Source organism: Lactuca virosa, chromosome 7, assembly GCF_052849685.1.
Source record: "Lactuca virosa cultivar CGN04683 chromosome 7, Lactuca_virosa_CGN04683_v6, whole genome shotgun sequence".
Classification (NCBI taxonomy): domain Eukaryota; kingdom Viridiplantae; phylum Streptophyta; class Magnoliopsida; order Asterales; family Asteraceae; genus Lactuca; species Lactuca virosa.
In genome coordinates, this window is record NC_136432.1 from 85,405,795 (window position 1) to 85,418,987 (window position 13,193).

At 34.3% G+C, this 13,193-nt stretch overlaps 1 protein-coding gene across 1 annotated transcript; it reads left to right on the top strand.

Moving 5' to 3' along the window:
• The first annotated feature begins 10,492 nt into the window (after nt 1-10,492).
• LOC145126878 (L10-interacting MYB domain-containing protein-like) lies at nt 10,493-11,571 on the top strand. The gene is made up of 4 exons (XM_079062159.1): nt 10,493-10,602; nt 10,992-11,289; nt 11,364-11,482; nt 11,568-11,571. The coding sequence occupies exons 1-4, from the start codon at nt 10,493-10,495 to the stop codon at nt 11,569-11,571; spliced, it is 531 nt and encodes a 176-aa protein (XP_078918285.1).
• The last annotated feature ends 1,622 nt before the right edge of the window (nt 11,572-13,193 follow it).

The window sequence follows — 13,193 nt, forward strand, 5'->3', positions numbered from 1 at the left end:
GAGCTACGCCTATACTATATTTAATATAGCTTTTATTTAATTATAGTAACATTATTAGGACCTTAAAATAATTATTTGGGCTATTATTATGAGTTATATTGAGTGTTATTTAACGCTTATATAATAGTAATAATAGCTAGACTATTAATTAGTCGCGGTTAACGTTAAAAACTAAATCTTAGTGGTATTGATACTAGGTTTTGTCGAGGAAAATTGTTTTGAGATAACGAAGCGCTGTCTGAGTTCGGAATCACCACCTAATCAAGTGAGTGCATAGTTACTTTCATCTTACACATAGATATGAAGTATTTTATATAAATTACGTGCTATGTGTGCATATTATTTGAATACTTGCTTTCTATGTTGGATGAACGATTTTATACATGTTTTAAATAATTTAGACTGTATATGTATTTTATATCTACAAATATATTGGGTAAAACATGGGTAGATGAATAATGAGAAATGAAAGATGATATGAGTCAACATCGACAGCTATGGACTTAGTGCCTATCGAATAAACATTGGTAGCTATGGACTTAGTACGTGTTAGATAAACGTTGGTAGCTATGGACTTAGTACCTGTTAAATAAACGTTGGTAGCTATGGATTTAGTACCTATTAGCTGAACACTGGTAGCTATGGATTTAGTACCCGATGAATGAACTTTAGCAGCTATGGAATTAGTGCTTTACGAACAAGCATTGACAGCTATGGACTTAGTGCCTATCATATAAACCCTGGAAGCAATAGGTTTCGAAATGAACGAATGCAGGATATATGATTCTTAGGGTAGATCCTTAAAAGCAAGGAAGATAATGGGGATGGGTAATTGGGTTGATGGTTTGATGTTTAAACATAATAATTAAATTATTGTGGGTTGAAAACCCTATGTACTCACCAGGTTTCCCAACCTGACCCATTTAGTTTATTTATATCACAGGTGTCGATATGAAGTTACATTACACTGAGAGATTAAGGAGATGTAAATCACTAGTGATAATGAATGTAAGTTCTGTTTATGCTTATGTTTCTGTATTGACGATGACATCCCGAATGTTTCAAAAACGAATAAAAATACATTTATTCGGAAATGTTTTGATAACTTATTTATCATGTTTTACTGGGAACAAATTCCGCAACATTTTTGTTAAAAGAAGTACTCTGATTTTTATAAAGCATAAACAAAATCGGTCTTTTCTGGTCGTGAAAAATAGGGATGTCACAGTGGGTTAACCTTAAAACTGGTAGTTTTGGGGTCGATCCCCTATTTAACAAGTTTAATACACATTTAATGAACTATTTCATAAAACATAACATTAATGACCAAATCAGGTAAAAAGTAATATTTTATTGTGTTGCAGTGATATTTTCCAATAAAAATACATCTTACTCATCGTGAAATTTGATTAAAAAGTGTTTAATAACTAATTAAGTGTCTAAAATGCACATGAACAATAAATTATATAAAAAAATAAAGGTTTAATATCAAGTTAATTTATGTAAAATAAATATCAAATGAAAACTTAAAAAACACTAAGTACTTCATTTAAGTTAAATGACTTTTTTTTTTATATTTTAAATATAAAACACCATTGTACTTATTCCATTCGTCTACATGAATTGTTGCAAAAAAAAAAAAAAAAAAAAAATTTAAACGACTATTTTGTTATTCATATACGTGCATAAACTATAATAAATAAAGATTCATTTTACCACATGTCAATCTCTCATGAGTTTTGACACTTTTCATTTTATTATATTTTTGAAATAAATAATATCCACATGTCAATTTTTGGGTTTTTTTTTTCAATTTTTAAATTAAAAAGCCACATAATACTTATATATTTATATATATGTAAAGTTTGAAATGTAATAAATGTGATAATAATTGTAATTAATAGGTTTCTTTATTCTTTATTTCATAATTCTATTTAAAAAAAATACTTAATGTAGACATATTAATAAAATATAACGGTTTATCTTAAAAAAAAAATAAAAATAATAAGGACTAAATATAACTTATCCTATCAAGTCAATATGACAAAACGTTAGACACTGTTCCTAAGATCAAATCTTAAAATCTTAGGAACAGTATTCTTGCACTATTCATTGACATGCTTCTTCCCGTATTCCCTCTTCTCCACCATCTCTTGAAAGACTTTTTTTTCCCGTATTCCCTCTTCTCCACCATCTTTTCAAAGACTTTCTCACGCGATTTTTCAAAAAAATCATTTGTTCTCTCTCAAGAACCCTAGTCGTCACTCCCACCACCACATTTGTAGTGTGCTCTGTTCGGATGTATAGGCATCAATGAAACAAGGAACCACGAGATAGAAGGCAACCCAAGTATTAACTCTTCAAGATTCAGACCGCCAAGGGTTCATTGATTTATATTTCCCATGTTTGAGTTTTTGGCCAATGTTCATCATTTTCGGGTTTCTAAATTACCGAGCTCCGGATACTTTGGCATTTCTCTGATTTCCTTTTCTTTTTCCTTTTACTGATTTTTATTTATGGGTTTTGTAGGTCTCTAAGTGGTGCTAATGGCCATTTTATTCCATCGATGTATTCCCATTGTTTAACAAAATGAACCATAGGTCAACTATTTTAGTTGTTCAATCTTCATGGATGAGTTTTTTTTTTTTATCGTTTTTATATGATAATAGTCGATATGTTTTTAGTCAAAACGAGTAGATAATGTTGTGTTTTTTGATCTCTCAAGCATGGTGGAGGATTGAAAGTTTTTCAAGCAATCAGCTAATCTAACATTCTTTTTCTCACAGTCAAACAAATCATTAATTGTGTATTCTTATGTATAAACTATTACAATACTATTGTATTTTTGGAGGAGAGAAAGAAAATGATTCGTTATGATGTCAGAAATACTTGCTGTTAGTTTGATCAGTTTATGCAGTCATGTAATATGTATCATTTTTTTAAAATGTTCTTAAATGTGATTAATTTCTTCATATTTTTGGTGTTACAGGGGTAATAGGCAATCTTATGGGGTTTTCAAGGAGCGTGGGACTTGGCGTCAACTATTTTGACCAAGAATTATAGTTATGTTTTGAATAATTGCAAGTAAAAAAGTCCATTAAGTTTTGATATTTACTATTTTAATTTCGTTTTTTGTTGTAGGTGTTATTGCCATTGGTGGTGTTTTCTCAATGGTTATCTTCTACATTTGCATTGTTCTACAGGTCTATTTTCTGTAATATTAAATCACCCTACTTTTTATCAACACTTTTGAATTAAATATGTAATTTATACAACTTCAATCCCATGAAAATTGCAAGAAAAAAAGATTTGGGAAGTTTTAAGTTTAAATACATATCATTAAACTAAGTTTTAAGACTGGCATTTCAGTTTTCATGGTACAAAGTGAGTATTTTTGATCGATCATGTTTCTTTACCAATAGTAGAACAATAACGTCATGCCCTTTTTGGGTTTTAATAAAATGGAGCCACAATGTTATATTATTAGCCTCCTAAGTTTTTCTGCCCAAGTTATCTTCAGTAAAGGCTCAAGGTAATATTTATTAAGTTATAGCATTGTACTTAACGTTTTTTTCTTAGTAACACATTGTACTTTGAAATTTTTTATTAAGTTATAGCATGTGAAAATTGTTTTTTACTGACATTTTCTAGCAGAGTAGACATTGATGTAAAATTTAAAAAAAAAATAAAAATAAAAATAAAAAATGAAAGTAAGATGTTATATTAGACAACAAAATGAAATTACCTTGCTTTTTCTTGCATTTAGTGTGGATAGGGCTAAATGCAAGAAATAACAATATATTTTTTATTTGTTGTCTAATATAGAATCTTACTTTCATTTCTTATTCTTTTTTAAAAAATTTAAGTTTCTTTTTTCTAATAAACCATTATATTTAGAAAGTACAATGTTGTTGTGGGTAAAATGTCATCAATACACAAAACTCAAAATAAGTAGGATGTTAAAAAAACATGTTTTATGCTTTGAAAATTTTCCGAACTCTAGCATTGTATTTTCAAAGAACTATGAGTTAATAGGAATGGACCTAATTCTAGCAGAGTAGACATTAATGTAATTTAAAAAAAAAAGGATTAAATGTACGTAAGATGCTAAAATGAAAGAATATATATATATATATATATATATATATATATATATATATATATATATATATATATATTACATTTAGCCGAGGGGCCAAATGCAAGAAATAGAAATATTCTTTCATTTTGTTGAAACATTATTTCATTTTGTTGTCTAATATAACATATTACTTTCATTTCTTATTCTTGTTTTTTTCTCATTAAACCATTGTACTTAGAAAGTACAATGCTATTGTGGATAAAACTTTATCGGTAATCAAAACTCAAACGTAAAGTATGTTGTTATTTTTTGCAATTTCCCATGATGTTTTTTGTTTAATTGCTTACTAGATACCATCAACAAGGAAGAATAACAACTAACACTACTTAAATACCCTCCAAACAACTAAATGATGCTATAAATCATGATATTCGTGGCCCTTTAACATCAACAGAAAGACTATCCTTATGGAAGGGAAGCTACATATTTTACTGAGATTTGTGTTGTAATAGATTTGCAAATAATTCATTAAAATAACCGTTAATGGGGTTTTTTCGTTTATAACAGCATACTTTAAACAAAAGTTATTGTTTAAATTTCCACTCCAACGCGCGAGCTAAAAAACCTCGTAGTTTCAAAAATGTTTACAAAACTAGTATTTTTTTTTCATTTTTTCTCTTCAATTTTTCTTAATGTGTTTTAATGCTAAATATAAGTTTTTTTTTTGTTTTTTTTTTGTTTTTCTTTTCAGTTTTTATTATCTTCTTTTTTAAATAAAAAGACAATTTTTTTATTTTCTTTTTTCAGTTTTTTAATATATGTTTAACATCAAATTTTAGTTATCTTAAGTTAAAACTATCATTATACATATAATATATTTTAAGGTGCAAAAAATTCAACATTAAACATATAATTTTTTAAAATAAAAAACTCCATTATTACTTGTTACAAAATAAAACCATCTCAAAAAAAAATAAAAAATAAAAAATAAAAAATAAAAAAAAAACTCTACTCTTTTCTCGTTATATGTAAAAGCAACATTTTTTTAAAAAAATTTTAAGGTTAGAAATGAATTTTCAAAATCTAAAATTTTAGGATTAGAAGTTATAATCAAACAAGTAAGGGCCCGTTTGTTTATGTCTGACTGGGACCGAGTCAACGATTTGGGCTGACTCGGTCAGGGCTGACTCGATCAGACAATATGCGTTTGATAAGGTAGCTTTCTTAATCAGAAACAGCTGGCTCAAATGATTCTCGATCAGACCTTGAGGCGTTGCTGACTCAAAAAATTACCTCCATGCCCTTTTGTTTCTTTATTCCCATTGTGACCTAATAGAGAGACAGCAAAGAAATTGGCCGCCATCGCACAAATTGGCCGCCATCGCACAAATCAGGAGATCTTCGCCGTCCCTCCCAGTCCGACTATCGGCCAAAGACTTCCCTCCGTTCCAGCTCCGACGAGAAACACAGCAAAACTGGTTCCATTCTCGGTTTTTTCCTGTGATATGCGTAGAATGTGATTATTCTTGTTGATATGCGTAGAATGTGATTGAAGGGATTATCCACATGGTGTTTTTAGGGGATTTTTGTGTTTGTTGTGTTAAATGTGTTTAATTTCTGGATGTTTTTACCTTTTTATGTCGAATCAATCAATCTTTAAATCATGGTGTTGCTTCTTTGCCGAATAGAATACGCTGGAAGGTTTTGCTTGTTGTTCAACATTAATTTATTTGTTCTTTGTGTTTGTTTAACATTAAACTCTTCAATAAATTGTCAAAGTTCTAACTAATTAATTTTAGAAACAAAATTCATCCCAAACAATTGTTTTACAATCCCTAAATAATTTCAGTTCTACATTTCTTTTACAATGGTTTAATGTTACAATGACAAATTTCCCTCAACTTTGACTTCAAAAGCAATTCATTTGATTTTAAAAAGTCAAACATTGACTCTTTCACATGTTGCTGTAATGTTATGTAATGTTATGAAATCTGAAACTATTTGTTTAAATGTTATGAAATTAGAATCATTCTTTGCTCAAATTTATGAAATCTGAAACTTGGTTGTGTATAAGCTATGAAATCAAAAATCAGAATTTTTTTTTGTTTATAAGCTAAGTAATAACAGAAATATTCAGCATCATAAAGAATTATATTAGTTTTGAATTGGTCTTGTAACTTAGTCATTTAGTCCTATTCTTTAGGCTATTATTCTCACGTATTTTGAATCTCCTGTTTATGTGGAGTTAGGGCTCTCTACTTCTGTATATAAACTCATGTATACCACACTGAATGAATATAGAGAAATTACTTCAATCATACTACTTCATACCTTATTATGGTATCAGAGCTTTAAGGTCACATATCAATTTTTTTCCCTTTCTTTACGTGAGCAATTCCACCATGGCCACTCCTGCACAACTTCTTGCTGCCGCCCAACTTGCCTCTACCACCCTTAATTTTCAAATTCCCCCTGTTAGCGTCAAGCTTGATCGTGACAATTATTCTCTCTGGCGTACAAACAGCATCTCCACTCTTGAATGCTTTGAATTGGACTCGTTCATTCTCAACCCTTCCCCACCACCTGCAACAATCGCACCCACTGCTGATACCGAAGAAGATCGACCCTCCAACGCTGCCCCTGTTACCAATCCAGAATTCACTAGTAGGAAGAAAAAAGATCGGTTCGTCCTTCTGTGGATGAAGTCCACCTTCACTGATAAATCCCTTGCTACCGTCGCTAGGGCTACTACTTCTCACCAGGCCTGGCAAACACTTGAGCGCAACTTTCAGGCCCAAACACGTGCTCAGCGCATGGCCCTAAATACCCAACTCCAAACTATGCCCAAGGGCTCACTCTCTATGATCGACTATTTAGAAAAGAAGCGCCGAATTGCCGATTGTTTGGCTGAAAATCTCACCCCAGTGACTGACGAAAACTTAATGGGTTGCATTCTCAACGGATTGGATTCTTCGTACAGCTCCTTCACCTGCTTTCCTTATGCAAGCTGACTTCACCACTGTTGATGACCTCGTTGGTCTTCTTCTTCAAGAAGAGGCAAGACTTGAGCAAGAACTCACTCGCCAGGCTCTCACTCAAGTACCTACATCCACCACCTCTCAACAACTCTCTCCCTTCCCTGTAGCAAATCAAGCTTCACGTACTCCCTCCACCAACCGCTACTCTCAGCCTTCTCAAGGAAGCCACTTGAATTCTCGTGGTGGTCCAGATAACCGACGCAGTCGTCTCCACTGTCAACTCTGCAATAAACCAGGCCATGAGGCCATCAACTGTTGGCAACGGGGAAACCAAATTGACTACCCTTCTCGCCGGCCTCCTCCCCGTGCCCAGCCTCGTCAGGCTAATGTTGCCAATTTACACAGTCCCTCCACTCTTATGGACCCTTCATGGTACTTTGATACAGGGGCGACAGATCATGTCATCCCCGATTTGAATAAACTCCACATCAATGAACCCTACACTGGAGAAGATAAGCTACAAGTTGGCAATGGTACAAATTTACTTATTACTCATTTTGGCTCCTCTTCTTTGTCTTCATTGCATTTACCTACAGTTCTTGTTGTCCCACGTCTTACTAAAAATCTGTTAAGTGTTTCACAGCTTACAAAAGACAACAATGTGTTTATGGAATTCTGGCCTAATCGTTGCATTGTCAAGACATTGCAGGGCAAGCCAATTCTTCAAGGTCACGTTGATCATGGCCTCTATCGCTTCGACCTTCCATCCAATAACTCAACATCTACTATGGCTCTCTCTCTACTGTTCGCACCTCCTTATCAGGCTGGCATAATCGTCTTGCTCACCCATATGAAGCCATACTTCGGCGCCTGATCTCCACTTTTCAACTTCCAGTTTCTTCTAATAAACTTTCACCTGTTTGTGAACCATGCCAATTAGGCAAAAGTCACATATTTAATCTTTCTTCTAGTCATATTTCATGCTCTCAACCTTTTGAACTTATGTATTCGGATGTTTGGGGTCCATCCCCTATGTTATCAATAAATAGAAGTCGTTATTTCGTATTATTCATTGATGATTATTCCAAATTTGTGTGGATTTACTTCCTATCTAACAAATCTCAGGTGCTTCCCACATTCATCAATTTTCGCACCATGATAAAAACTCAGTTTAACAGTGACATAAAATCTTTTCAATCAGATTGGGGTGGAGAATATCGCACCCTCTCAACCTACCTCAAAAACAATGGCATTCACCATCGCATCTCGTGCCCTTACACTTCTGAACAGAACGACGCGGTAGAACGTCGGAATCGTATTATTGTTGAAAAAGGTTTATCACTCCTTGCACACTCGTCTTTACCTCATGAGTACTGGGAAAACGCTTTCAAAACAGCCACATATATTCACAATCGTACCATCACCCCTACCCTACGATATCAATCCCCATACTCTACCCTTTACAACAAATCTCCAGACTATGCTTTCATGCGAACATTTGGTTGCCTATGCTACCCTTTCTTACGCCCTTATAGCTCCCACAAGATGGATTTTAGATCTCTTCCCTGTGTCTTCTTAGGCTACAGTGCCTCTCACAAGGGATATCTCTGTCTTCATCGACCCACCTCACGTATATATATTTCTCATCATGTGGTCTTCAACGAGGATGTTTTCCCTTTCTCCACTAATCCTAAACCCAACCTCTCAACATCTCTTCCCCACATGCCTCAAACGCCTATCTCAACAGGTATTCTTGATCATGCAAATTGCCTAAATACTCCAGATCTACCAACACCTTCACCTGTTGCCCACTCACCATCATCTACTTCTTCCTCCAGCAACACTACTACAGTTCCATCCCCGCCCTCCTGTCCATCACATCAACGCCCAACAATTAGCTCACGGGCAAAACAAAACCCACTCAGTTTTCTCCGACCCGCTCCAAATACTCAACACAAAATGGTTACTAGGGCTCAAACCAACTCCCTACGTCCTAAAGCTCTCTCACTCACCACTACATCTCCACCCACCTCAGAACCACGTACTGTTCCTCAAGCCCTTAAGAACCCCCATTGGTTCAATGCAATGAAACATGAATTTGATGCTTTAATGAGAAATAAGACATGGACACTTGTCTCCAGTCCCTCTAATGCTAACATTGTTGGTTGCAAGTGGATTTTCAGAATTAAAAGACATTCGGATGGCTCAATTGAACGGTATAAAGCCCGTCTCGTTGCTAAAGGGTTCACTCAAGAAGAAGGAGTTGACTTCTTTGAAACATCCAGTCCCGTCATTAAACCGACAACTATCCGCCTGGTCATCTCTATTGCTCTCTCACAAGGGTGGACGATTCGACAACTCGATATCCACAATGCATTTTTAAATGGTATACTATCGGAGGAAATCTACATGGATCAACCTAAAGGATTTGAGGGTCCGGCTCGTCCCACTGCTGTTTGTAAACTCAACAAAGCACTATATGGGTTGAAACAGGCTCCAAGAGCCTGGTTCAATCAGCTTACACGGCATCTTGTCACTCATGGGTTCCGTGCGTGTCACTCGGATACTTCCCTCTTCGTTCATTACTCTCCTGCTGCCACCATTTATATCTTAGTCTATGTTGATGACTTACTTATTACAGGAACTAATCCAAGACTGGTTCAAAATGTCATCAATGAGCTGCACAACACTTTTGCACTTAAAGACTTGGGGACGATCAGTTACTTTCTAGGTGTTGAAATTTCCAAGACAGCCACGGGTCTTCAATTATTACAACACCAATACATTCATGACATCCTCACAAGAAATAAAATGATTGACTCCAAACCCGTGTCCACACCAGCAGATCCGTCAATTCCATTAGTTAAAGCTGGTGACCCATTCACTGATCCAACCTTGTATAGACAAACAGTTGGGTCTTTGCAATATGTGACAATTACACGACCCGATATTGCTTATGCAGTCAACCGCGTATGCCAATTCATGCATGCTCCCACCACCCTTCACTGGCAAGCAGTAAAACGCATCTTAAGGTACCTTAATGGCACCTTACATCATTGTCTTCACTTCAGGTCTCATGCTGCTACTTCTCTTTTAGCATACTCGGACTCAGGTTGGATGTCCGACAAAGATGATAGTCGGTCCCAATATGGTTTTGTCATTTTTCATGGCCCAAACTTGATCAGTTGGGCATCTAGGAAACAAAAAGTGGTGGCACGGTCCAGCACCGAGGCGGAATATCGGGCCCTAGCCTACACCACAGCCGAGTTATTATGGATTCAACAACTTCTTCGTGATCTTCATGTTGAACTCCCCAAACCGCCTATCCTTCTTTGTGACAATGTTGGAGCAACTTTTTTATGCAAAAATCTAGTTATTAGTACATGATCTAAACACATAGCTCTTGATTTCCACTTTGTAAGAGAACAAGTAGATGCAGGTGCTCTTCAAATCTGTCAACTTTCCTCTGTTGATCAATGGGCTGGCATCTTTACAAAGCCTCTGGGAAAGAATCGAGTCACTGAACTCAGACACAAGCTTCAAGTGAGTCCTCCTCTTGAGCTTGCGGGGGGGGGGGGGGGGGTAATAACAGAAATATTCAGCATCATAAAGAATTATATTAGTTTTGAATTGGTCTTGTAACTTAGTCATTTAGTCCTATTCTTTAGGCTATTATTCTCACGTATTTTGAATCTCCTGTTTATGTGGAGTTAGGGCTCTCTACTTCTGTATATAAACTCATGTATACCACACTGAATGAATATAGAGAAATTACTTCAATCATACTACTTCATACCTTATTACTATGAAATATGAAAGTTATGATGGCAATATTGGTTTGGAACAAAATTTGAAATCTTTTTTTGTGTACAAGCTATGTTGGCAATGATGTGATAAATTATGATAAATTACTTTAAATATTAATGTTTTAGGATGTTGGCTTGGAACGAAAGTGAGGACAAAACTTTTCTTGATGCATGTATCCATGAACTAACCACTAATGGTCGTGAGGGTTCTGGGCTTAAGGCTAGTTCATGGAAGACAGTACGCGAAAAATTGATGAACGAACACGGTAAAGAGGTTGATCAGAAGCAAATGAGAAACCACTTTGACTACTACAAATCAAAGTATGTTGCTTGGGTGAAACTGAAAAACAAAACCGACAATATATATGACCCTATAAAAAATAAATTTAACATGACAGATGAACAATGGAAGGAAGAGGGGAAGGTAATATTTTTATAACAAATACTATTATAATTATTTTTATAAAAAATACTAATATTTATAAAAATTGTAAACAGTTGAACAAGTTCGTGTTGTCATTGAAAACTAAACCCCTGCTGTTTCCTGATCTTTGCACCCAACTATTTGAAAGAAGTTGCATTCAATTCGACTTCTGGATTTCCATTTCCTCCGCCAGGTTTGTAATCTTTATATAATTTTTATTATCTATCTTCTTTATATAATATGTGTCATTATATAATATGTGTCACATTCATTTGTAGATAAATATTACCTTTGTGATGCCGCATATACAAACACTCGTGGGTTTATGGCTCCATACCGCAATACTAGGTATTGGTTAGCCGATTTTCGAAGAGGCAGACCTTTAACTAGAGAAGAAATGTTCAATTATGCTCATGCACAACTTAGAAATGTTATTGAGCGTGCTTATGGTGTATTGAAGGCGAGATTCCCAATCTTAAAACAAATGGCTCCTTATCCTTTTACAGTGCAAAGAGACATAGTCATTGCTTGTGTCGCGGTCCATAATTTTATAAGGAAATATAATATAGAAGATGACTTGTTTACAAATTTTGAGGAGGACCCTATGGTTACTCCTGACGTCCAAGGTGGGGGAATTGATAGATAAAACATACAAAGCATAGAATGGGGTCCAGAAGCCGTTGAATATATGCGTGTTGTGCGTGATTAGATTGCAAATTAACTACTTTCACCTACTTTACATTAAATTATTATGTTATTTTAAATTTCATTATGTTTTTATTTGGATATTAAATGATTTATGTTTAATTTACATTTTGTATGACATTTTTTATTTGTGTGTAATTTACATTTTGTATGACATTATGTATGTTTTTTGTAATTATTCAGCAACTTAATCCATCACTATATATAACAGCAGGGTAAAATGGTCATTTTTCATCACTCAGCACATTCAGTCAGATGTACAATCAAACAACAAGATTTATTACTCAGTCAAGATTTCTTACCCATACAGACATTTCCCAGTCAGCACTTTCTCAGTCAACAACTATCAAACGAGGCCTAACTTGGTTATCAGATAAGAAATTAATTATTGACAAGTTTTTTAACATCATCAGGTAGCCGATTTTCTTATTCGTGTACAAAATCATAACATATCTCGTTAAAAGTCAATTCAAACAATATAGTTTTTAAAATAGAAAATTAATGGCATTTCTATTTTTCTTTTTTAACTTAAAGTGAAGATTGACGATGAATAAAAATTAAATAAATTCAGAACTATTAGTCTGGACGGAGTGGGTTAAGGCAAAACTCGGCATATCCGAGCTGGCTGATGAGAGAAAGAGACGTTGTATGCATTTTTTTGCCATTTTAACAAACATTATAATTTCAAAAACACCGATTTTTCAAAAAAAAATATCTTATTTTTCAAAATATTACCGTTTTTTTTTTTAATTTTTGATTTTAAACCTTACCTTAACTACTATAAATACTAATATATTCTTTTATTTTTTACCACATTCAAACATTCTTAATTCAACTCTCATAACATTTTTATTCTCCATCTCCTTTAAAACTTTATTTCTAAAAAATCACTCGTGTTTTGACAACGGATGAAGAGATAAAATCGGTTCGTTCATTGGTCGATGTAACTGAAGAGCCAATCAACATTAGCGTCGATGCGCCTACTTTCTGGAGGAGAGTCGTCGAAAGATACAACCGCGAAGACGATCGACCTCGAAGTAAAGATCAACTTTTTTCCAAATGGAGAAATGCAAACGCAGTTGCAATGAAGTTTCACACTGTCTTCCTTAAGATGAGACGTGAAACAATGGATGGTGAAAATGAAAATATTTTGTTTGTCGATGCGTAGAGACTTTCTGTGAAAAAACTAACAAACCTTT

What these genes read in the sequence shown, in the direction of transcription:
- LOC145126878 (XM_079062159.1), top strand. Translation starts at nt 10,493, where the DNA reads ATGCAGGTGCTCTTCAAATCTGTCAACTTTCCTCTGTTGATCAATGGG. An exon ending in AACTCAGACACAAGCTTCAA is followed by an intron (nt 10,603 to 10,991) that starts GTGAGTCCTCCT and finishes TTAATGTTTTAG; the next exon opens with GATGTTGGCTTGGAACGAAA. An exon ending in AATGGAAGGAAGAGGGGAAG is followed by an intron (nt 11,290 to 11,363) that starts GTAATATTTTTA and finishes AATTGTAAACAG; the next exon opens with TTGAACAAGTTCGTGTTGTC.